Below are 27,465 nucleotides of genomic sequence, written 5' to 3' on the forward strand. Positions count from 1 at the left end.
TATGTATATATATATATAAATATATATATATATATGTATATATATATATTCTAATTAATTTTAACCCAGGTCAATCAGGTATTGAGGTCAAATATTATCTCAAGTTTACAAAGCAGCAAACTGAGGCCAGGTCCCTGCTGTGGCAGTTATTTGCTGGAGGTTACCCAGTGTTTGGAAGAACAAGATTCATCATCTCCGGACTTCCTGCCTGGTTTTATTTTTTTATAGGATATTGTTGCTTCTATGAAACAATACTCTGTCAAAGATTGTATTATCTGGATTATATACTCGATTAGAAAAAAATATGTTTCATTAAAGGCAGTTAAGTAAGAATAGCTGTCCTGTTCACATTTTAGAAGTTGGCGTAGAATTAAATGTAAAATCCAAAGAAATGTCTTTTATGGTCTCCTAGGATCTATCCCAACTTTTAATGACACATTAATGGGAGTTCAAACCATAGTAGGAAGGAGGAGAAATGTGCTTTGGGAGAATTGGGGTCAAAACACAGCAAGCATTAGGCAGCTTTAGGAAGATGGTGAGAACATATTGGCCAGACACTTTACCCAAATTTCTCCCTGGAGTTCAAGTGCCATAATGCCATATGACAATACACCTCCCTGTGATAATATGCCCCATACATCAAATTGAATGTTCTTTTGTGACAGCATTTAACCACTCATAGCAGGTTCAAAAAAAGAGCCTTTGAAAAACCTTATTTCTTGAAAATAATAAAATATTGTGATAATCAACCTAATGATAAAATATTTTGATAGTGAACCTAATGGTCCATATGTCTAGTCTTTAGCAATAGATATCAATTAGATATAAAGATTGAGAAAATACATTTCTAGTTCTCCAAAGTATGTAAAGCTATTTAGAGCTAAACAGCCTTTAATCGGTTGCTGTCTAAATAGATGAATGTCAATGGAATGACTTAAAATGCTACAGATATTTTTATAAATGCAATTAAGAGCAAAGATGATGGAACCAGCATGTTATGCTTGAAATATAACAATAGGAACACCTTAAATTTATTCAGTTTAAGATTCAGTCACATATAAGTTTTCATATGACCCTCTCAACAACCCTGTAATTGGTAGGGCTGAAATTAGTATTCATCTTTCATTGATTCATACAACAAACTTCATATCCATTTACTCACTCAACAAATATATATTACTGTACTATGGAGTATAGTACATCTGTATATTTTGCAGGTGCTGGGATGCAACAGTGAACAGAAAGAAATTTTCTTGCCCTAAAAGAATTTCTAACCTAGCATGTGTGTTTTTTATTGTGTTGGATATTTGGACTACAAAGAAAAATAATAGTTACCACCTTGAGCTGCTACCAAGGTAACAATGAAGAACCTTGGGTCTTGGAAGGGTTAAATGGCCTGTGTGAGGTCCACAACTCATATCCCAGGTGTTAGAGCAGGAACTAGGGGCTCCTTGCCTCTTGCATATTCTGTTATTCCCATTACTTCTAAATTTCTCTCTCTTACTTGGGGGAGAAAATACAAGTATCCCAATGGCCAAAGTCAGATCACTAAAACACTTTTTAAAGAATTAGTGGGTAGGACCATATGTTACTTTTAAATTGCTTGCTGACTGTTGATTTTTTTAGTAGGAGCTATGGTATTGAAAGGGCCATTAAGGCATTGTTTTATTGATAATCTTTCATTCCTTTGCAGTATGTTGTTTGTAGCATTTAACCATAATAGAGCAAAGCTTTAGAACTTACAGATCTTTTCAAGGACATGTTTGAATGAAAACACTAATTTCAGGTAAATGACAAATGTTCTCAAAGCTCCAGCTTGACAATTGTAGACTTTACGTGTCTAAGCCAAATATACTGACTGAGATAGAGATCAACATTGGGAAGGGCATCGCCAGTATGGCAGGAGCCTTGAACTGCCTCCTAGGGTGTCCAGTTGAGTTGTTCTGAACACTATCCAAATTTTCAGTAACATTTGGAATCATTCCATCTAAAATATTTCCACTGAGGACATGGAGATTATTTTATTTATTCCATACCCATGACCATACCATGCAGACTATCAGATGACAATGTCAGAAAAGACATAAGAAGGAAGGAAAGAAGATAGGATATCTCAAAACAGCTCCTTTCAGTTTTCAGTATGGTGTCCTTCTGCATGGTGCAACCTCTTGGGTGTGAACCCAGAGCAGTTATCAACCAATAGATCCATGTGATTTGCCTGCAAAGGCTGCAGTTCAGCTTTTTATGATCACCCTGTTGCCTTATGAAAGAGCATTTTCAATTTTGTCCAAGAGTTTTTCTGCCAAGGATACAAATACAGACCCTCGCCTCGTCATTTTTATGGGTTCCCCTGTGTGTTCCACAGTTTTTATGTGTTGTTACAAATGGGGCCAGGTTTTCCAAATGACAACTTCTCATTTCCGCTGACTGCCGCAGGACTCCATCGATTAGCTAGCAAGGTCTTCGTAACTGCCTCTTCCCCCGTGTCTGTCTCCAGCAACAGGACCTTGTGGTGTTGAGTAGGAAAAAAATGATAGTTTTCTGCTTTGGCAGCGTCTGTCATTTATAGATGAGCACCATCATAAATTTGGCAAACATCTATCCAAATCCAGGAGGCTGAGATTTAGTATCCCTCATAAAATAATAGATTAACTATATTTATGACAAACATCTTAAGTATGAAATTCTGGGGTACAATCATGTAGAACATAAATTGAGTCCCATCTGTCTAAGGAGAACAGACCATTATACTAGGGCTCATATTTTCATGAAATGTACATATATCATTAAGACTTTCAAAGTCAATTTGAAAAATGAAGCTGCCTCCGTCTTTGCCTGTGCACCTTGACTTTGACACAGCAACCTGCCAGGCAAGGCTAAAGACGCTTAGGTAGTTAAGAGTGTGTAGTGTGTCATGATCTGAAAACAAACTTCTGAAACTTTTGAGCATTTTCCTTTTCTTTTCTTCCAAATAATACTGAGCATTTATTGGTATTGTTAGGTTCTCCACTTCTGAGAGAAGTGCCCACTGTTGCTCTAATAAAGTAAACCAAAAGTTAAGACTGACTTATGATTTACTGAGGATCTATTAACTTATGATGTACTAGGGATATGTTATAAAACATTCTAAAAAAAAATCTTGGATATCTCCTTGAGGGTTATATCACCATGAAAAAACTTGTCTGCATGTAAATTATATTGGAATATAAAAGGACTTTGTATGCACATTGAATGATTTCGTAAATGCACAACCATCGGTGACCTTGAAATCTTAACAAAGGTCATTACTTACATTTTTATGACATTTCACATTTTTGCTTCAGGAAGAATTCTCTTAAAATGACATATTTTTCTGAAATGGTGGGTGATCAAATAGAACTAACTACTCAATCAGTATTTGTAGATTCTGTGTGCAAGGGCACTGGTACTAGGCACTTTAGAGGATTCTGAGCCAGATTCTGATTATGCTTAGAGTCTAGTGTCGTACAAATTTAGCTTTATAGTATAAAGCTTAAAGTGTTTTTATAGAAACATTTCTATAGTATTTTCATCTTTCCTGACTTCTGTCTCTGAAAATCAGGTTCACAGTTATAGACATCGGTCATAGTATTATGCAGTACTGGTTTGGTGCTCCCATTTCTATAGACAGAACTATCCAATTAAACGTTCTGAGGTGGTAAAAATGGTGTGTTTACCAACATGAGTACCATTAGCCACACATAGCTATTCAGCACAGGAAGTGTGGCTTGTGCTACTGAAGAGCTGAATATTTAATTTTAAGTAGCCACTCCTGGCTATGGTATTGGACAGCAAACACACCTGTAGACTGTGGTACTCTTTGCTCTTTTGACTAGCTATGACTCCAGAGAAGGCGTTGAACTCTTGAGCCTCTCTTTTTTCATCTGCAAAGTACAAATAATGCCCTCGCAACATCACAGCAGTGTTGGATGGAGCAAATGAAATAATCGTGAGAGAGCTTGGCAAATGTAAAACCTAATAAATATTCCTATGATTGATGTAATTAGTTTCTTGGATTTTTTTTTTGTCGTCCTGTGGTATCTTATTTCAGCTGTCTCTTTTGGCTGCAATCAGTGAGAGGTGATCAGCTATCATCTTCCATTATGCTGCACCTAATAGAGCATATTCTAGAAAAACAGATCCAAGCTTATTAGGCTTATATGCAAAATATAATCTTAACAGCAGTACTAGTAATAATTAATGTGTAACTGAATGATCATTACGTGCCTGATACTAATGTGCTAAATATTTTATATATACTATCTTATTTAATGATCATAACAATCCTCGGGTGAATGCTAGAAACTGAAACTTAGAGAGGGAAAATAGTGGCTCAGAGTCATTCAGATAGAAAGTAGTTTCAAGACCAGAGTCTCCCTAGGGCAGTCCTTCAAATTCACTACCATGATATGTTGTTACCTTTGGATGAAGGTTCGTGGACTGTACTGCAAATGCTTTTTGAAGGCTGTTTGGGATTATTTTTCACTTGGTAATACTGCTAGAAGTCTCAAAACTCAGAAAGCGTTATCCCTTCCCATATATCCTATTTTACAACTGGTTTTATTTGTTGTTGTTTTTAAGTTTTGAGTAGTTTGAATAGGGATATATTAATTAACCAAGGTATAATTCTTGAGTGTTATTTACCTACTTTTCATGTATAGCATAGTAAAAAGAACATGAGCTTGAGGTCAGATTAGCTCCGCCTCTCACTGACCATATAACCTTGACCAAGTCATGTTCACTGACCTTCTATTTCCCCATCTATAAAATGGGAGGACTAATGCTTAACTCCCCAGTTTGCTGTCAGGATTAATGAACTAATAAATGTGCTTGGATCCATGCCTATCACTTAACAGACACTCAATAAAAAGCAACCATTTGTTCAAAGAAATGTTCAAAGAAATTCCCAGACCCTGTCCTTATCTTGACTCTAGGATCATTTCATGCCATCCTGCCATGCAACAGTGCTGCAGTTACACTCTTCTTTATGTGCTTCCTTTATTGTCTCATAGTAATTAATGCACTTGTGTTTTCATTCCAGGACATTAAGGCTCGATGAGCCTGACTTTCCCAGTGGGACGTTTAAAGATGTAGAAGGACCTTCTTGGTCTTCCTCACATTTCTGTATAATGGACGAAATGTCTTTTTACTCATTCTTAATACATCTCATCCAGTATGTGCCCTGCAGCTCCTGGTACTTCATCCTATACACAGCAGTTTAATATATGGTTAGCATATATTAAATGAATATCATTAAGTGGAATTGAATGGGGAAGCTCTGGTGTCCCCCCTTTACATGGACAGGGCAAAAAGTCATGGGTTAGCTCTTTTTCTTCGTGTTCAATAAGATAGATGCCCCATCTCATAGGTTGACGATCTGCTCTATATACAGCTACAGAAGGGACAATTTAGCACATCCCCATTTGTTGAAGGAGAAAATTGGGTCCTTCATGTGGAGAGGTGGCCCTCCTGAAGCCAGGGTTGGCTACTGAGATCAAAGGAGCGGGAGGAGGGGAGAGGTTGTAATCAGAATGAGAAACACTGCCTGACAAGTTCCTGCTAGCATTTATGTCAGAAAAATAGGAGAAACTAGTCATTCCATACATTGTATTCCTAGCTTCTTGCAAAAATTTTTCTTAGTGTACAATTCTTTTTGTACACTGTTAATTATTTTACCTCTAAAAAATATGTGCTTTAATTTCTTTCAAATATGAAATGACATAGTACTAGAAATTCTTGTCACAATAGAGATTATTTTGTCCCTGGATCCCCAATATTTGAACTTCTGTCAGAGTTTTATGATGATTTTTGCCCATTTAACTAGCAAAATTCATATCTAAGTTAAAATAATTTGTCTTCTGCTTGACCATTGTGGCTTAGTGGTTGAGCACTGACCCATGAACCAGGAGGTCACAGTTCTATTCCAGTTCAGGGCACATGCCTGTGTTGCAGGCTTGATCCTTAGTAGGGGACATGCAGGAGGCAGACGATCAATAATTTTCTTTCATCATTGATGTTTCTATCTCCCTCTCCCTCTCCTTTCCTATCTCTGAAATCAATTTAAAAATAATAATTTGTCTTTCCTAGCACAATATCTTAGTTCTTACTTCTCTATTAACAAATATTTTTAGTCAATGTGAAAATTAGTGTACCACATTTTGAGTTTAGGAAAAGTTTCTTATTTCATTCTTTTCAACCAAAATTTTACCCAATCCTTTGACTCATCCATAAGACATAATGATTCACATTTAGCAAAAGTTTTTTAAAGTACTTTGAAAAATCTTGAGTAGATGTTCTGTTTATATTAAAAAATTCCAAACTGAGAAAACCCTTTTGGAAAGCAATGTCATAGGATAAATCAAGAAACCCCAAAAAATGTTTATTCCATTTGACCAATTAATTAATACCAAGGAAGTAATCCTAATGCAAAACTGTCAATAAGATGATCAGTATGAGAAAAATTATTTAAAAGGCGAAAGATTTATGCGATCTGAAGAGAAACCAGAGTATGATGAGAAAAATTATTTAAAGTTCTTGTATCCAGTAGAATATTATGCAGCTTTAAAGTAAATAAAATAACAACATGAAAAATGCATGTAATACATTAAATCAAAAAATTTCAAATTATATCAAATTGAAAGTTTAAAATTGTTTACTCATGTGCGTAGTGTATTTGCGTATATTTATTGAGCCCCCATGGAATATCAGCATCACGCTAGGACTGGGTATATGACAGTGAGTCAGGCAGACTTGGGCCTTGCCCACATGAAAGCATGTCTAGAAACTGAACAGGTGATGACAAGCTTGATGGTGAAAAGAAAGGGATGCTGACCTTGTTTGGGAAGGAAGGGAAGGCTTAAGCAGAGGAAGTAAGCATCTATGCCTGGTGGGTGAGAAGTTAGCTACACAAACAGGGACCCTGGCTTGGGAATGGAGGTGAAGAGGGTGAAAATCCTCTCATCAGAGGGACCAGTACTCCACAGGAGTTGACATGTGAAAGACTATCCCGTTTAAATAACTTGGGGATATGGAAGGGTAATTAGGATATGTAGAATGTGGTTAAAATGGTGGCTAAGGACAGAAATGAAGGCAGAATAAAATGATAGTAAATATGGAGGTTCTTAACCTCTTTTATAGCCAACCAATGAAGCCTCGTCCCAGAATAAATGTTTTTAGATCCATAAAAGAAAACTTGTAGTTTTACAAAGAAAAACAATTACATTGAAATATAGTTTTCAATTTCTTATTATGATATAGTGACACAGTAATTAATACAATGCATTCATTAAGATACAGCAATAGGTCTAATATCTATCATAATTTTGAAGGGTTGATGAGCATAAATGGTATTTTAAGCTTCCTATGACCATTATAATATCCAATGAAAATATCTGGGCCGAAACCGGTTTGGCTCAGTGGATAGAGCATCAGCCTGCGGACTGAAAGTTCCCAGGTTTGATTCCGGTCAAGGGCATGTACCTTGGTTGCGGGCACATCCCCAGTAGGAGATGTGCAGGAGGCAGCTGATCGATGTTTCTCATCGATGTTTCTAACTCTCTATCTCAATGGTATTTTAAGCTTCCTATGACCATTATAATATCCAATGAAAATATCTGATTTCTCTTGGTGACAAAGTTATAGGTACTGCTACAGCTGCTATAATGTGTTGTCTTCACTTATAATTGAAAGAAATGCTACATTTCAGTTAGAGATAAGTGAACATAAAGATATATTTGTCATTCAAGTTCATGGATCCTGTGAACTCATTGGCCCCAAAGGAGTCCACAGACCCAGGTTAAAAACTTCTGTTCAGTGTGATAGGATTATGGTTGTCATTTTTCTCCCCTATTCTCCACATGGTATTTGCAAGATAACTTCTTCTGATGACTTGATGAGGTTTATGTATCTTGGGCCACAGATAAGATGGGAAACAACTTCTTAGTCTTTTGCTTTGTATTATAGTTGGGAGGTTCACAATCTGTATTGCAACCTCCTATATCTTCCTTGCTCAATTCTCTTATGGTCACGGTTATAAGTCCTTATGTTGCAAAATTCCTAAGGGACTTAGCATGATGAGAAACCCCGGACAAACCCCTTTGGGGATGTAGGCCTGTTAAATTAATATCACTTTCTATGGCCAGCAAACTTTCTCCTGCATCCTGTAGGTCTTCAATATGCAGCTGGCTTTGACAACTTGGTAATAAGTCAGCAGACTGAGTCTAGGCACAAATGCTAGATTTAAAATGTAAAAATATGATTAGCTTTTAGCAATATCTATTTTTAAAGGATTGGTAGCTTTCTGATGCCTGGGCAGTCCAGCCCCTGAATGTCTGCACAGCCCCTTAGGGCAGGCAGTACCCATTTAGGTCCAGAAGGAGTGAGGGCTGACCCCTATCTCCCTCAAACAGCCTGAAGCAATGAGCTTGTTTGCTGACTGTACATTTTTTAGATTTTCTGTATTAAACAAAGATACACTTTTTAGATGAAGAAAAACTCAGTTTCCTCGTCATCTCTCAGACTGACGTTCCCATTGTCAGTGTGCATTTCTCCAAACCTGGAGTATCAAAGCTGAACCCTAAACTCTTCATCTAGAGATGAAGGAGGTGGGAGGAGCAGAATTCAAACATTTTCCTTGTACCTTGAGAACCTATGTTTCCTTTGTAAAGGGCCATTCAGTTAGAAGAAAAAGAACCTGCTCCTCATTCGACCTAGAAAATTCATTTTTAATCTTATTCCTGGCTTTTGAATCGTTACTGGACCTACTCCCTGAGGGACTTGATTTGAGTGGCATGAGTTAGTTATTCTATTTTCCATAATAAAGCTGCCTCAGAAATAACTGTTTCACATCTCTTAGTGACAAATCGGAAAGGGGGCAATTTTTCACCCTGAAGAAGTTGAAATGTGACTTTTCTATTGTACAAGTCAAATGGCTGGAAAACTACACAAAATAGGAGAAAGCTGTTCATTAGATTCAAACACTAGCAAACAAGCCCTCTTTTGTGCTCCCTTAGAAAAGTGACAAGTGCAGGCATATCCTCTGTTTGGCTCAAATAAACTCTCAGAAAAGTTCCAAAAAGAAAAAAAAAGAACTAAAAGTGACAAGTTCATTACTATCAGTGCCAGCTTTCAACATGGAAATATCTGGAGGTGCCACTGTTTTATCTGAGTGTGACACTGACAACTTCCGCTCCCCAACAAAGTGGCGCAGGGGACAGTGGGGCAGTTGTCATGCAGACCTCAGACAAGGAGGGCAGTGACAGTCATATTGTTGGGCCACAAAATCACTGCAGGGTGTAGTCCAATGGCCAGGACCCAATTGACATAGGCTTTCAAATGGAGAGAGCAGGGCTATCCTAAGTCAGGATGGTAGCCTGGCAGAAAATTGCAGCCCTGGACTGTTTTGAACTTAAGAAATTAGTGACCTGGCTTAAATTATTTAAAATGCATACGTTTCTTTGCTTTTTTAAGGTAAGGACATACAGATTCTGACTCAGTGAAGAGTCACTTTAATTTATATACAACGTTCACTGCTTCCAGGATTAGTCTAAAAGCCAAGATGTAAAAATTAGATAGAAATGTAGTTCATTAGGAATTAGCAAGCTTCCCAGTGATCAACTGTGCTTGAAGACACCGAGTTTCTGGAATTTGGCTTTAGGTATGATGACGTGGCATTGTACGTGAAGGGCGCACCGGCATCAGATTGGCCCAATATGTAAAATTTGGCATGTTCTTTTCATTTCTGTGTGAGGATATTCTGTGTTAGGATGTTTCATTTTCTCTGAGGCTGTATTTCAGTCATATAGTGCTTAGTTTTATTGAATAGGTGGGTTAATTTGAGTAAAGTTTCTGGAGTAAAAAATATTGAAAGCTGATTTCTTTCACATGGTTTATCAACTGGATATGAAAACAGCTCCCAAAAAGAGGTTTTCAAAATGTTGAGAGCTTTGGAAAATAAGTAAATTAACGTGGAACCTCCCAAGGAGGCTACTTTGAAGAAATAAATTCACTTGGCTGCATAAATTATGGATATCTGTTACAAAGGGCAATTCTGATGTAGCTGAGCAAATTTTGCTTCAAAATCCTGGAGGATAAAACCTTTGAAAAGGTGTTTGAGTAATCAGGAAATAATTAAGACAGTCAGAGCCCTGCTTTATGTGAGGGAATACTTGAAAGTGGAATTCATATTAACCAGAAGTTGCCGATGACATGCCTCTTATTTAAAAAAAGGAAGTAAACAGTACATTAATTAAATTTTCTAATACACAAAATAAGGAGGCTTTAAAATGCCAGTAAGGAAAGAGAAATAATATAATGGGATTTGATAAAAATATCAAGCAATTAAAATGAGGAATAATGAAGTTAGGCATTGTTGTCATCATCTATGATGATACCAGATATTCACCAGGCAGACCCCACTTTCTAACACCTAAGCATTCACTCATGCTTCCACTTATTCCACCCATTCACCTCCTACTCCTTTTCATCCCATTCTATGCTTATCTAACTCTGACCTTCAAAACCCAGCCAAAATGCCACTTTCTTCATGAAAAATGTCTCCTTTTTCCTAGGCTAGGAGTAATCATTTCCCCGCTCTATGCTCCCATGCCTCTTACTAGTTTCCATCATAAATTAGACATCTCTGAATGACTGTCTCATTTCCCGTGCTAAACTGTTACTTTCTTAAAGTCTATACCTGCTTTATTTACTATTTTCTTCAGTCTAGCACATTGTCAGCAACTAGCATATTGTTAATATGCCTCTGTTAATGAATAAATGACCACTTTTGAAAAAGATATATGAAAAAGAAATGTTATATTTTTCTTAAAGAAATAGAGATACAGAGAAAAGGTGTAATTTTGTTCATCTTCTCAATGTTACCTGAATTGGATAATTGTTGAATATGGTAAATATTGTCATTTAAGGAAAATAAGCTTTAAAACTAAACTACAATTTTAAAACAAAGTAACAGCTTTTCACCTTTCTGGGTGGCTATTGTATGTCTTTTATCATGTTAGTGCCATATGAACTCCTCCCTTTGTGCAGGAAGATTAATTCACTACCACTCATGAATAGCTAGAGAAAGCATCATGCTCATTTATGCCACCTACTGACCTGTGGGACATTATTTAATCTGTATGAGCCCTAGTTTTCTCATCTTTAAGAAAGGAATAATCATTTGCTGCCGTACCTGTTTCACAAGTTTGCTGTGAGAGATATGAAGACAATGTAAGTGATAGTACTTTGTAAATTCTTTGTTAATGTAGAAATATATGGAGGAAATCAATATAAGGGACATTAAAATAGTAATATGAAAAAGAGAGAGAATAAGTAAGTGACTAAAACAGGTCAGATTCTTTAGGTCAAATTTATATGAAATATTTTATGAAATGTTTGAAGGAAAGATTTTGCTATGCAATAACTTAGGTTTCCGTCATAAAAAACAGTAATGCCATAAGGGCAAATGTTAAGATTACTGAATAATTTCACTTGGTGTGTTCTATAAAATTGCAATTTTAGTCTGAGGGGTCCTTATTGATAAAAGAGTTCCAGGCCTGAAATAATAATCTTCAATCTAATTTACTCACTATTATCATTTAGGAAGGATGATTCACTTCCTTCTCTACTACTGTTGAGGTCAGTTTAGTGAACATCTAAAATATTTTCCATCATACTTCATGGCATCCTAAAGTTTTAATAAAGTTTCTGGAAAGGAATATAGATTGTGGAATCCAAGGATAAAAAGGGACCTGAGCATTCACTTATTCTAAATACCATCCAGACTTGGAATTCATCTGTAGAATCCCTGCTATATCTGGTCTTGACCTGGATGGATCCAAGGCAGAAAACGGGATGGGAGTCAACGGCTGATCCCTCAATCAATTAAGTAGAGATGTGATCTCCTTTTAGTTTTGATGTGTGTGAAAGCTTTGGTCTGCCTGGTATGCAGAACAGACATACTGTCATGTTGCTGTTCCATTGGTCACACCTGGCCTCTTGGTCATCACACAGGTCCCATGGTACACAGGCCCATGGTACAGAGTTCCAAATTAGCTAGGGCAATGGACAAATATATCTTCAGGTTTAATTCTCTTTCTCTCTTAATGAGAGTTTATTAGCATATCTATGGCCATTTTCTAAGAGCACCAGCTCTAGTAGGATTAAACCTGTGATGGATTTCGCTGTTGCTTAAGAAGTTCCCTTTTCTTTCCCAAAGGAGCCACTGAACAGAGCGTCTTGAATAGCAAATGAACCCTGGAGAGTTAAAGTCACTCTGGCCCCTCATACAGACTGCATATGGGCCTTAAAGATTATAATCATTTAGTAGCTGCATGATCAAAATGCCAGATGTCTGTAACTTATTTGGTTAAACCTCATATAGTGCTTATGGTTAATGTCATTATGAGGTGCTGGGTGGGGAGAGATTAACCAAAGAATTTATATGCATATATGCATAACCCATAGACACAGACAATAGTATGGTGAAGGCCTGGAGGGGGGACAGGTAAGGAGTGGAGGGGGTCAATGGAGAAAAAAAGGGACATCTGTACTACTCTCAAAAACAAGGTTAAATTTTTTTAAAAAGAATTAAGGGAAGCAGAAAACAGTTTACAGAAAAAGAATAATAAAATGGGTTTTGATAAGAATAGAATATTATACAGAAATGTATAGAAATATTTGATTAATATAATTAAATTTATACAATATTATACAAAAATAGAAATTTATAACTTAGAGTGGCAGTAGTTAATACGTATAATGGAATCTTTGCATCCTATATTTTAGATAAATTATTTCCATTCAAAGAGCAGCAAAAACTTAACTAATCATAACCAAAATAAACCATGTTTCTTTCCTCCTCTCTGCCACACATGCCAAACTTGAAATGTTTAACTTGGTGTAAAAATTGAATTTTAACTTTATATTCATGTCCTAATTAAAACATGAGTAGTCAAATGAAACTCCCATTGCCTAATGACTTATTTCATGTTACTATCACATAATGTCATCATATTGGAGGGTATCTGGTTTCCCTATATATTAAAGACATCCTGGAGCAAAATTTACAATTCAAGGGTATTAGGTAGAAAGTTACGGGCTTCAAGTGGGAGAATGAGTCATTTCTTATGTCATCATGACCTTGGGGTGACCTGATATGGAAACTGATGGCATGGGATTCTGTTTTAATCAGACTTATGGACTAAACTCTGTGCTGGGGGAAAACCAAATATAGAAATCAAATTCTTATTTTTAACTCCTGTATGTCCATTTATCTGTGTTGATATGATACATGAAGCTTTAATACCATGTCTCTGTGTCTCTCTTAGAAGACAGAGGGAAGCTAAAAGTCAGCAGTTCCAGCCAGCCGTCAAACTCTGAAGGTGGCTCCTTTCTCCTCAAATCTGGCACCACAGCCCTGCCCCTGGGCACAGACACTTCTCCCTCCAAGAGCACCAATGGGGCTCCTGGTACTGTCTCTGAGTCAGAAGAAGAAAAAGCCAAAAAATTGCTTTATTGTTCGTTATGCAAAGTGGCGGTGAACTCCCTGTCACAGCTGGAGGCACACAACACAGGTTAGCGGCTATTGTTGGGATTTAAATAATGTGCATAACAAAATCCAACTTTTCCTTTCAGAATACATTGGGTGTTCAAACATTAGGTTTGTTCCCCGTCTTCTCTACTTTTCTGATTCAGATGTATGATTTTGAGAAAAGCCTGATCAGCAAGGCAAAAGCAGATTGGAGATAAAACTTGTTCTGTTCTATATTTTCTAAATGTACCTAATACCTCCCCAAACTCACTACAAGGAAGTGGCGAGGATGAAGACATATATCTATGCACAATATTCACTGCAATACATTTACAAGAGAAAAAAATAGAAATAACCTAAAAGTCCCTCAGTAAGGAAATATTGAACAATTATAGTAACTCAATATGACAGATTATATTATTCAGTCATTAAAATGTAATTATAGACTGCCGGTGTGGCTCAGTGGATTGAGGTAGTCCTATGCACCAGACAGGATACATGCCTGGGTTTCAGGTTCAATCCCCAGTAGGGGGCATGCAGGAGGCAGCCAATCAATGTTTCTCATTGATGTTTCTATCTCGCTCTCTCTTCCTACAACTCTCTCTAAAATCAATAAAAACGTATTTTTTTAAAAAAGTTAAAATCAATAAAGACAAAAGTGGTTTTAAAAAATATATAATTATAAGAAAATGTTTATAAGTTGATATGTGAAATTTTCAGAATATTTAATTAGTCTGATCCCAATTTTCAAAAAATATATTTTATGCTGATTTTTAAAGTTTAAGTATAGTTGGTATACAACAGTATATTAGTTATATTAGTTTAGGGTATACAATATAGAGATTTGACATTTTTATACCTTACGATTGTTGTTTTAATAATTATCTTTCACCTTGCAAATTCCTCAAAACATTATTGGCTATATTTATTTTTTATATACTATAAACTAAACTAAAAAGAAATGCACTAAAATGATAACTTTGATTATGTCTGGGTCTTGAAAACATAAGTAATCTTTATTTCTGTTTTCCTGTTTTTTTACAATGAAAACGTGTTAAATTTATAAGAATTAAAATGGTTATTAAACAATAAAAGCATTGGGAAATTCAACCTGAAGATAACCTCTCAAGAATAAGAAAACAAAGAGCTTCATATAGTTCTTAAATCTCTATTTAATATGTGTCTCTTTCTAATTTAGGATCTAAACACAAGACCATGGTTGAAGCTCGTAATGGGGCTGGTCCAATTAAGTCCTATCCTAGACCTGGATCAAGATTAAAGATGCAGAATGGTAGTAAGGGGTCAGGACTACAGAACAAGACATTTCATTGTGAAATCTGTGATGTCCATGTTAATTCAGAAATTCAACTCAAACAGGTAATGTATTCTGAATTAGTAGTCACTGTTGTTTGGGGTCACCACTTGACTGTATATCTCCTCATCTATATAATGGTTCTCACTGTGCTCTCAGTTAAATTAACTAACCTTTATATGATGCATGCAATATGCAAAATACAGGTGCTTTGTGGAAGAAAAAGTCACTACCAAATATTTGCATACCTATTGTTACTATATGTCAGATTCCAGACTAGGTGTTAGCGACAGATGAGTACAGCGTCACCTGGAGCTCACAGTCAAGCAGGAACTTCTGGAAGACAAGTGGGCCATTCAGCTGATCATCCAAAGACCCAAAATCTGGTTAGGGGGACAGACTCCACAGTCACAGTGGTAACACCAGGCAAAGTTGAATAAGATCTATAGAGAAAGAGGAAAGGGAGAGAGGCATTACAATGGAGTGGGGAGCAAGTCTTAATCCACACACTACCTTGGAATTTGTACCTAGAACTGGGTCCAGCTACATCTGATATGAAAGCCTCAAATCATGGTGAAACCAGCTACCTCTATCTGGAAATATATTTTACATGAAATAGAACTCACATTTAGATTCAGCTAATGCAGCAAACTTTTTTCAGCACATTTCTAGCCGAAGGCATAAGGATCGAGTTGCAGGGAAACCACTGAAGCCAAAATACAGCCCCTACAACAAACTCCAGCGGAGCCCAAGCCTCTTAGCAGTAAGTTCACCTTGCCTGCTCACCTGTTTTGTGGGGCAGCCTTGCTGGGTTGGGCAGATTCTGTGGGTAAGGAGGTCCCAGGGACTAATTAGTCCTGAAAGGTTTGGAACTTAAACAGCCCTCATAGACAGAAATTTTAGAATGAACTGCTTAGTTCCTGCCATAAGACACCTTGAAGAAAGCTTCCTTAGAGAAGCTGAACCTCTTCAAGAGCTAATACCTCGCCCTTTTAGGACCACCTTTTGAAAAGACGACCTTCTTAAGCATATAAAGAAAAGAAAGGGCTCAGGAACAAGGACAAGTAATGACTGTTGAACCTGGGAAAAGGGATTGCTTTCAGAAAACTAAAATTCACCCATTTAGCATCCTAGCATCCTTCTCCCTTCTCTGTCTTCCTCTCTTCCTCCCTCTCCCTCTCCCTCTCCCTCTCCCTCTCCCCCTCCCTCTCCCTCCCTCTCCCCCTCCCTCTCCCTCTCCCTCTCCCTCTCCCTCTCCCTCCCTCTCCCTCTCCCTCTCCCTCTCCCTCTCCCTCTCCCTCTTTCCTTCTGCCTCCCCCTCAACCCCTCTGACCCAGATAAGTAAAGTAGGTGTGTGTGCTGCCCTCTTTCCATGTCTAGTAGGCATGTTGGTAATCGGCCTGTTTCACCTGCTCTCAGTATGTGCGGTTGTCAGTTTCTTTGCAAAACTACCCAATGAGCCCTGGCTGGTTTGGCTCAGTGTATGGAGCATTGGCCTGTGGACAGTCAGGGCACGTGCCCGGGTTGTGGACTCGATCCCCAGTAGGGAGCATACAGGAGGCAGCCGATCAATAATTCTCTCTCATCATTGATGTTTCTATCTCTCTCTCCCTCTCCCTTCCTCTTTGAAATCAATAAAAATATTTTTTTTAAATAAACTACCCAAGGACTTCAGCGATAGGTGCCATGTAAATACCCAGACGACTGGATTTTATAATTTCCCTGGGACCCAGGCTGACATTCCATCTGAGGGTGAAGCTGGGAGTGGCCAGGTGTAGGCCTTGCTCAGGTTACCTTCCGACCGCTCTATAGCCTCCCTCTGATGCTGAGCAGTGTAACCTGCACTAAGCAAATCGAGCCTCAGAACTCTTCCTGATGGCAAAAGAGAAATTAAGGATCAATGTCTTACTTCACAGGAAGATTCCACCCTGGGATTCCTTTCCAGAGATAGCTGCTGGCCCACTTACCGTGATTCCCAATGAAGGAAATTTGAGCTAGCTGCAGTTTTTCAAGGAATGCTTTTTAACTGGCCAGCGAGAGGGGTGTAAACTGACTTTGTTTTCATGACGCTTCATGGTCCCTAATGTCCGGAACACCAGTCACCTATCCCAGTGCAGCTTTTGGAAGAGAAGTGAGGTAAAGGGTCATGAACACTCTTCAAAAATTTTTTAAATAATAAAACACCTCTTCAAGGCTGCATTGTGGATTATGACAAGTCAGAATTTTGAATTGAGTTCCATTGTCTAAGCAGGAACCCTTGGGGATGATTGCTTTTCTTTCTGAGCAGCTGTATGATCTGTCTGTTCAGAGGGGCTTTCCTATACCCTAGTGTCTGAAGGCAAAGACCACCAAAAAGAGCTGAAATGGAAACAAATAAAAGTAAAGGTACCCATGGAGCCTTTGAAACCAGTTTTGTGAAAATGGTCATTTCTTGACTTCTGAGAATATTTTTTTAAATATATATATTTTTATTGATTTCAGAGAGGAAGGGAGAGAGAGAGATAAACACATCAATGATGCGTGAGAATCATTGATCAGCTGCTTCCTGCACACACCCCCACTGGGGTTCGAGCCCACAATCCGGACATGTGCCCTGACAAGGTATCGAATGGTGACCTCCTGGTTCATAGGTCCACGCTCATCCACTCAACCACGTGGGCTGGGCAAGAGTAAAGATTTTTTAAATTTGACTTCTTAATGTCCTTGCTTAACTTATAAAAATATATCTGTGTTGCTTATTCAAAACAATCCCCCCACCCCCTCCCTGGTTCTCTCCTTCCTTTAGGCAAAACTTGCATTCCAGAAAGATATGATGAAGCCTTTGGCCCCAGCCTTCCTGTCCTCGCCCCTGGCAGCGGCAGCTGCGGTGTCCTCCGCGCTGTCACTGCCACCCCGGCCTTCCGCCTCGCTCTTCCAGGCGCCAGCCATACCTCCCGCCCTCCTGAGGCCGGGCCACGGGCCCATCCGTGCCACGCCTGCCTCCATCCTCTTTGCTCCCTACTAAGTCTGCAAGCCCCGAGTCGGTTGAGGCCAGTAAGTAGGAACGTTGAGAAGAAAAGCCAAAAGGATTCAGCAAGTCAAGCGTTTTGTGTTGCAGTGCCCTCACCCCGCCACAAGCTGTGAGCCCGACTCCAAAGAACAACCCATCACTAGATTCCAGCGTGCTTTTAGGGCCCGCTCCTGTCGTTGAGGAATCCCAGCAGCACAAGCTTTATCTCCCTATCCCTGCCCCCTGCCCTGCGCCATTCAATCTGTGTATCTGAGATATTTGGTTTCTTGCGACTGTATTGGTCAGAAAAAAAAACATAGACATATATCATTCTCTGACTATTTTTCCATGAGGGTGATCTGGCTTAGAAACAATATGGAATATTTTCCTGACAGACTTGAAAAGTAGGGTCTTCCTCACATGTCTGTAAATAACTCTGGAATCAAATTGGGCACATTCTGGTGTGGAACACAAACAGATGAACACAAGTGCTTACTTGTGGGCCCCGTCCTACCAATGGATCACAACGTTTTCTTTCTGGTGTACTATCGTTGACAGGGATTGTGTACTGTTTTAGACCCAAGTACTGTTGTATCCGGTGTAGTACTAGATCTGTATCTCTTGTCTGAATTAAACACTTTTTAGTTGCTGTGTAAATGTTAGGAAGCAAAATAGCTTTGAATTTTCTCTTTAAGAGAACAAAAGATAAAGTAATGTATTTTTTTTTCATTTTCCATTTTATTGGGTGATATTTAAATGAAATAGAAAGCCATATAACATAGCTATAATTACTACCTGTTTGCTATTTTTGTTTAACTTATTTTGTAGCTTCCTCACCAGTTTGAGTTGCTAAGCAAATGTATACAAACAGAAAAGAGCTTCCTAAATTGCACATTTTTGCACCTCCTGTGCATTCTGCAAGAAGACAATGAATCCATGTATTTCTACGTAATTATCTTCTTCGTTTTTAACCTGTTTTCATTTGTAATGATGCTACATAATCTTGTGGCTCCCTAATGCAATAATGTACAGAAGATAAAAAATTTATAATTGAACAATTTGTCTTTCTGTTCACTGAATATGTTGCAGGTCATGCTGCCATGCTCCCTCTCTAAGCTGGTATCAACAAAACTGGAATGTTTGTGATATCAGGGGTAAGAAGTATCATAACACAACAAACCAGAGTGAACTCTTTTTGAGCATCTGTATCTGCAATCTGTAAATGGTAAAATGTCTGTGTATTTTTTTAAATGTACCTTTTCAATAAAAGTACAAAATATAAAAACATGTTTGTATTTTCAAAGTGATTTTCTCCTGAGATACCTTCAATTTGAAATCATCTGATGAAAGATTTTCAGTAGATGCAAAGATTGCTTTTTACATATTTAGCATTTCCAGCATATTTATTTGTCATGTTTATTCATTGCTGTTCACAGCATCTGTATGAGGCGAGACTTTGCTGCTGTTTTCCCTCTGAATCTCAGAGAAATTGGGCCAAAGTTGTGAGTGTGACCCAAAATAATGGTAGCAGCCTGCCAAAAAATTGGGACTGAATTTTTTAAACTTACTGTGTGTCTTCTAAATCCCTAGGCCATCTTTTACTCATATCCATGGCAATTACACTCTCTTTTTAGAGGATTTTATTTCACTCCTCCCCCTTTACCTCCTCTAATCAGCCCACCCCTCTTTACTTCCACCTCGTTCTGTTCTCAAGTGTAAAGGTTAATACATCCCTTTTGTTATGATTATCTATTGCTGCTCAAAGAACACCAAAATTTAAAGGCTTAAAATAACAATCATTTTGTTATGTTACAATTTCAGGAGTCAGGAATTCCCACAGAGCTAGGCTGGGCTGTTCTTCCTTTCCTTGGGGCACTAAGAGGTCCGTTGGTCATATTCAGCTGGTGGGTGGGCTGGTCTAGAGGCTCAACATGGCTTCACTTCTATGTCTGCCTGGATGAAGATGGCTGGAAGGCTGACCTCTACTGGAGTAGTTTTCAAGAGCCATGTGGTCTCAGATAGTTACCTAGTAACTCTGGACTCTCAAAGATTTCAAGGGGCCTAAGTGGAAGTCAAAATGCTTCTTGTAAAACTGTCTCAAAACTTATGGTGCATTCTATTGATCAAGCAAGTCACTGAGGCCAAAGAGGTGCAAGGAAAAGGAAATTATTCACTTTTCAATGTGAAGAAGAGCAAAGAATTTGTAGTCATCTTTACCACTCCATTGTAGAATTTTGAGGCAAGTGCTAACAAAGTTATTATTAATTCCCTTTTCCCCTACCATAAGCCCAAACCATGTAAGTTTTTTAAAATGAGAAGAATTGGAATGGGAGTAGGACCTAAATTCTCATTTCTGAAAATTAAGGTGAATGGATGGCAGTGCAGCTGTGATATATGGCAACAGGCTTCCTCTACCAAAGAGTTTATCCAACTATTTGAAAAGTGTTTCACTTAATATTCTAGACTTACAATCAGGTTACTTTTAGAGTCTATTAGGATTTCAGTTTGGCATTCAGAATTTGGTTGATTTTTTTTTTTAAATATGACTGATTTGAACTCTAACCAATACCAATTACACTAAACTTTGGTTGGACCTTCAGACATGGCTTATAGACATGAAAAAGTTGTGTTTGTTTAACACTTTGGAGAATTTTTGTTTGTTTGTTTTTTGTTGTTTTTATGGACTCCAATGGCAATTATATTTCATTTTTCTTGTATCATCATCTATTCCATTAAAGATTACTGCAATACTAAAAAATTTTAATGTCAATATTTAAATAGACTCAGGAATGTACTGATTAGATTCATAGAGTTTAAGATTTTTTTTTAAATCACCTAAGGGAGGAAGTAAAAATAATAGCAATTCATTTAAATGAATACTTCCAAAAATAAGTCAGGAGTAGCTTCAAACAATCATTTGTAAACATTATTAAACAGACATATCATCCACACTGATTCTAAGGCAGCAGAGTTGGTCAATCCTAAGGGGTTATACATATTTGAACTAATACCCCTTCCTATGTCAGTTTGTTTTTTTTTATTTATTGATCTTTTTTAGAGAGAAAAAGGGGAGGCATGGAGAGAGAGAAACATCAATGTGAGAGAGAAACATTAATTGCTTGCCTCCTGTACACTCCCCAACCAGGGATCAAACACAATCTAGGTATGTGCCCTGACCAGAAATCAAACCTGCAACCTTCTGAACCACCACTTTACCCCCTACACTTATTGGGAAAGTTTTAAAGTGTGCCGCTCACTCTGACATAGCCCAGCTCTGGTCTCTGAAGAATCTGAAAATTGCTCTAATGTGGGATAGCCAGAAAAATTAAAAAACAGCCAGTTAAACTTGAATTTCAGATATACAATGGATAATTTTTAGTATAGCATTCTAATAACATTTAGTATGATATTGCATATAGCATAAGTATGTTCCATAAATAAGAATACAATATTTGGGACATACTTATATTAAAAGAATATTTGTTGCCCTGGCTGGTGTGTCTCGGTTGGTTGAGCGTCACCCCATATACTGAAAGGCCACTGGTTCAGTCAGGGCACATGCCCAGCCTGCTGGTTCAGTCCCCAGTCAGGATGTGTCCACAACCAATCAATGTTTCTCTCTCTCCCTCTCCCTTCCTCTCTCTCTAAAAACATAATCAATAAAAACTATTTTTGAAAAAAAGAATATTTGTTGTCTATCTGAAATTCAAATTTAAATGGATAGACTACTTATTTTTCTAAGTCTGGCAACCCTGTCTCAGGAGCATTTCTCTTCATCTCAAGTACCATTATTCTTTGGGAGAGAAACAACCTCTTGGGTATTAAAAACTAAATAATGAGATTTTAAAGGCACATTGTGAAATGCACTCATAAATAGGAAGAGGAAGGGATCTGCAATAAATGAGTCAATGATATATTAACAGGGGGAAATGCAGCTACAAAGGCAAATTACTTAAAGCTGTACAGATACCTATCTAACAATATTAAACTACTAGAGGCCCAATACATGAATTCGTGCATGGGTGGGGTCCGACTGTGGGTGGTTGGCAGGCCAGCTCCGCCCCCGATCTGGGGGGCGGGTTTGGAGGTGGGGCTGACAGGGGGAGGGGCTGTGGGAGCTTGGCCAGCTGGCCCCACCCCCTGGTCAAACTCCTGGTTGAGGGGACAATTTGCATATTAGCCTTTTATTATATAGGAGGATTCTAAGAGCAAAACGCCAAAATTTTCATTCGTATTATGCACCAAACACATCAGCCCCTGATTTGTTCCTTCTCTGCTCTAAGGTAATTCTTACTTTCTGGAACAGAAATTGTTATGGTGGTGCACAATTTTTCTCTAAGAAACTGCTCTAAGAAAAACTACCCTACAGTAATATAGTTGAGGAAGAGAATCAAGGGATTCCCATTGAGGGGGCAGGGGCAGAACAAAGGAGAAAGAGCTGACAGGGCATCAGGTGGAAATCTTGTGCTAAGTAAGACTGTCTGTAGGAGTCTAAGGAGACTCAGTGAGGAGATTGAGTTTGGGGATGTTTTGAGAAATAAGAACCCACACCCAGGGGTGCATGGGAGAGAGGATTATTGTGGGAGGGAGAGATAGCCAGAAACTATTTGTTAGTTAAAGATTAAGTTAGCATCCAGGAATACACCCTTGATAAGCACAAGCATCTTCAGATAACAGGTGGCAGAATTTCATTTCACCTTTGTAGGTCTGCTGTGTGGATTCTGGCCTCTCTTACAGTGTTACTTCCATCAGATACTTGTTTTGTTAATATGATGTCCCTCAATATCAAAGGTGACATGACCTCTTTGGGAAAATGCCAGTGTCTGGTACCCAGGTGGGCTGAGGAGAAGCTGTGTAGACCAAGAACAAATTCCACAGGGGATGCTCATCTTTGCCTCCTACCTTCCTCCAAGTAATTAGCTCCATGGGGAAATTCATGGACATGGTACAGGTTCTCGGTAGCTATGCAGTGTGACTGTAGGGAATTGCTCGGATTTCTTTGGCTACAATTTCTAAAGCCAGAGTGACAATAAAATGTATTATTCTACTCCACACTAGGTGCTCAAACTGCATCAAACTTCTGGTTGTCAGATGGAATGCATTCTGTAGGTACAATGAAAGTATCTTCATGTCAATTCTTCCTTATAAAAAGTCACTTATGTACAGATGATTAGACAAGCTTGTTATTAAGCACCTGCATTTCATTTTTATTACAGTGAACAAATAAAATTAGGATAGAGAAGAAATAAATGAGAATAATACATAATTTGCTCTCAAAAGATCAGAATTCAAATCCTGGCCATGTTATATACTTACTAGTTTTGTGATTTTATGTCAGAAAATGGATGTTATGTCATATTCCCAGTCTCAGTTCTTCACATATACGTTATAAAATAGATATAATAGTATCCAAGACACAAGGTGGTTCTGAGAGCAAATAAAATTGAACATGTAAAAAAGCTTTTGTAAATTATAGCTTGCTATACAGATTTTCACAAGTGGAAAATAAACTCAATTTTCTCATTTAAATTTCTAAATTTTAAGTAAGATTCTCTCAAATTAGTCAGTTTTGAATTTTTAACCTAGAGTCAGAGAAAAATGCATCTGTGTGTAAGGTAAAGAAGAAATAGCAAATTCATTAGTTGTAATGTTCCTATTTTCAAAGATATGCTTCAAATAGAAGTAATACTAAAATAATCGAGCCAAAGTAAATGCAAAGTGTTTGCATATTATAATCATGTTTGAATTTTATGTCTTATAATCCATATAACAAAAACAGAATTTCAAATTGAAAATATCAAAACTTTTTATGTTGTAAAAATATTACAAATACTGTTATAAAAAAATAAAACTTCTTTCTGATATAAAACTTAATTATAAAGGTACCAGACAACCTAAAGAAAATATAAGTCATGTGACATAGGTAGTTTTATATTCTTATTATACCACGAACTCTTAAAATAAGGTGGGGGAACTCTTTCAGAAAAGAAAGACAATCCAATATTTTAAAAAGGCAATCTAGAAAAGACAAAATACAAAAAGACAAAGTATGTATACATTTTTCTGGAACACTCTGTATATACAAATGCTTAATAAATGTGAAAAAAAGGTCTGTCGTCACTAAATAATACAAATAAAATAAACATTTTTGATGTAGCATATTAACAAAAAATTATAAAATTTCTGAACTTTGTATTAGTGAGAGTGGAGAAATGGACACATTCATGCACTGTTGGTAGTAATGAAAACTACTTTGACTTTTCTGAAGAATGATTGGTCCTATGTATCATCATGTCAATCATCCATAACCTTTGGCCTTGGAACTCTATGTCCAATGCTTTATCCTAATATATAATGCTGTAAATTTCAAAAGATTTACACTAAAAAATAAAAATAAAATGATTTACACTCAAGTATGTTTCAAAATAGTGAAAAATATTTACCCATAAAGAATGAGTAAGTAAATTATGGAACCCATAGCCAGCGGTTCTCAACCTGTGGGTCGCGAACAATGAAAATACATCCTGCATATCAGATATTTATATTACGATTCATAACAATAGCAAAATTACAGTTATGAAGTAGCAACAAAAATAATTTTATGGTTGGGGGTCACCACACACAACATGAGGAACTGTATTAAAGGGTCGTGGCAGCCGAAACCAGTTTGGCTCAGTGGATAGAGCGTCGGCCTGCAGACTGAAAGGTCCCAGGTTCGATTCCGGTCAAGGGCATGTACCTGGGTTGTGGGCACATCCCCAGTGGGAGATGTGCAGGAGGCAGCTGATCGATGTTTCTCTCTCATCGATGTTTCTAACTCTCTATCTCTCTCCCTTCCTCTCTGTAAAAAATCAATAAAATATATTAAAAAAAAAATAAAAATAAATAAATAAATAAAGGGTCGTGGCATTAGGAAGGTTGAGAACCACTGCAGGCAGTGAGAAACAGCACAACCATTTAAAATGATGACACAATTCTGTAATTATTTACATAAGAAGATGTTCATGATATGTGTCCAAGTAGGGAAAATAAATGGTTACCGAACATGTTCAGTATGATCACGTTTGTACTAAATTTTAAAACTATATCTGTATGTTTGTATATATACATGGAGAGACAGCTCACAAAACTTGTCATCTGGACTGATGAAAGAAGTGACTCCTGAGTTGTAGATTTTTATATGGCTTTACATTTTATTTATAATATTTGGTATAGTTTGACTTTTTTACAAAACACATGTCACTGTTTCAGAATCTTGTATAATCAGTAGTCCTATTACTGTATAACCAAAACAGATTATCTCCACTATAGAATGACAGGCAGTTTCAAAAGACTCCATGAAATTATAATTGGGTAATAAATTTATAATAAGTATCAAATAAGAATTAATTCATTTTTAAAATAAAAAGCAAGGAGTTCTAGTTTTATTCAAAAAATTTTCTGCTTTGAAAACTTACCTGATTTTTTGAGAAACTATAATAAGCTTACTCTGAAAAAGGATACACCCAATTGCTTAAATAATGTAAATAGCATCTTGACAGCTATGATTCTCAATGCTTCTCACATGGATTCTGTCCACCTCTCTCCCCTATTCTGGACTCTTCTAGTGTTCAACCAGTTCTGTGTCTCTTACTACTAAACGCCAATTCTATGGGAACTGCATTACCAGTGCATAGAGACATATGGCTGCATTATTTAAACTGAGAAATTGTGCCTATTTATTTTAGAAATTACATTATTATAAGATCAAATACATTTGTCTTTCATTGTTGGTTGGAAGTGCATTTATACTATAAAATATAGTTTGATGATTAGACCACCAACTGAAAGAAAAGGTGCCCTCCTTTTTGCCTCTATGAGATGACCATCATCTTAGGCATATTCGTCTGATGTTTTATTCTCTGCGATTTAGGCAGTGGGGAAGGATTACAGTGAAAAAAGCACTGGCTGTTTAAGTACAAATAGCTAGTAAACTTTCCTTGAGGAGCAGCTGACAGCATTTAACCTACAAGGCCCAGAAGTTTCAGATCAGAAAAGGATGATGCAAGCGCTCTTTCCTGTTGAGGAGTCCGAATACCATCCAAACACTCTCCCTAAGAGAACTCATTTGGATAGCAACGACTGTTTCACTTTCCATTAAATATAAACATGGCATGTATGGGACTGAATATTAAAATGGAAGTTTGTATGATAAATAGGAAGACTCTATAGTGAAGAAACACTTTGCACTTTGGTTTCTGGCTCTCCAAGATAAAGATTAGTAGGCTTGCCCTGGCCGGTGTGGCTCAGTTGGTTGGAGTATTGTCCCCTATACAGAAAGGTCTCAGGTTTGATTCTGACCAGGCCACGTACCCAGGTTGCGGTTTTGATTCCCTGGTCAGGGCACCTTTGGGCAACCGATCAATGTTTCTCTTTCTCTCTCTCCCTCTCCCTGCCTCTCTCTCTAAAATCAATTTTTAAAAATAAAAAAAAAAACATCAGTAGGCTCTTCCTTGTAGCTCCTGGTAGGAGATGCAGTATCTTTATGATCACTGGTAGTTCATGCCTTTGTTGAGACAAAAGGATAGCTTTTACTCAACATGAATGAGTCCATTTAAAATCAATACACTAAAGAGTCAGGCCTGAAATTGATTTAGAAGTGGAACACGAAGCAAAGGGAGAAAAGTGCCACTAGCCTCAAGCCACAAAGCAGGGTTTTCTAATAAGTGGTTGCTTAGCTGTGTCTACAGGCAAAAAACAAACTGGCCACTCCGTCTTCACCGTGGTGCAAAGTGCAATCTGGAGCACAGATTCTCAAAGAGCAATGTGTAGAAGAATCATCTGGAAAGGTTTTTAAAATTCATATTCCTGGGCCCCACCCCCAGAGATTATTAATTATTCAGGAGGGAAGAAGTGATGCCTAGAAATCTGTCTTAGCAGTTGCCTCTCCCCGACCCCCCACCTCTCTCCACCCACTCAGTTTAACAGGAAGAAGACAAAGAACAGTCTGGCTCATGAAACTGAAGAAAGTTTTATTGGCCCCAGAATGCTTGTGAGACTCCGGGTCTAGGCAGTGCTGCATATCAAATCCAGATTAAAGCAATAAACACTTCCAAAGATTATACTGAACAGACGAAACTACAGACTGTGACTTGAAGGAGGCCTATCTCCAAACAACCAAATGCTTTTAGGCAAACAATAAAGATTTTTAAATGCTCTAGGAATAAATCCAGTTTCCCCCCCTGACAAACAAAATCCTACATATAACCTTTACTTAAAAACAAAACAAACAAACAAATCAGAAATAGTTTGTGATATGGAAGAAGACCTAGTGATTCAAAATAAATAGAGTAACAAGGTGGACTACATAAAGAAGAGTCCAAGGCCCACATCCTTGGACTCTTGGGAAGCCATTGTGGAAACACAGAGCTTTAGAACTACCACAGAGGTTCCTGCTGAGACATGACATTTGAGTAATAAAATGGGCAAATGAATGGGAAAGAGCTATCAGTTTAGTCCTTCAACAGCCACTTCTTGCTGATGTCAGACACTGGAAAGACAGTAAATCGTTAAGAATGGCTCCTGCCTTCAAGTTGCTTAAAATGCTGGGAAGAGGGAAGAGAGGGAGCAAGTGGCTGT

General features: G+C 37.7%; 1 protein-coding gene across 3 annotated transcripts in view; it reads left to right on the forward strand.

Moving 5' to 3' along the window:
• The window catches only part of LOC102430467 (zinc finger protein 385B), a 174,905-nt gene extending 155,781 nt beyond the window's left edge, over positions 1–19,124 (forward strand). For all 3 annotated transcript variants that reach the window (XM_023744421.1, XM_006083048.3, XM_006083051.3), the window contains exons 5-8: positions 13,344–13,589; positions 14,745–14,923; positions 15,520–15,621; positions 17,644–19,124. In XM_023744421.1, coding sequence (XP_023600189.1) covers positions 13,344–13,589; positions 14,745–14,923; positions 15,520–15,621; positions 17,644–17,862 — 746 coding nt within the window. In that variant the 3' untranslated portion in view covers positions 17,863–19,124. The remainder of the gene's footprint in view (positions 1–13,343; positions 13,590–14,744; positions 14,924–15,519; positions 15,622–17,643) is intronic.
• The last annotated feature ends 8,341 nt before the right edge of the window (positions 19,125–27,465 follow it).

Source organism: Myotis lucifugus, unplaced genomic scaffold, assembly GCF_000147115.1.
Source record: "Myotis lucifugus unplaced genomic scaffold, Myoluc2.0 scaffold_5, whole genome shotgun sequence".
Lineage (NCBI taxonomy): Eukaryota > Metazoa > Chordata > Mammalia > Chiroptera > Vespertilionidae > Myotis > Myotis lucifugus.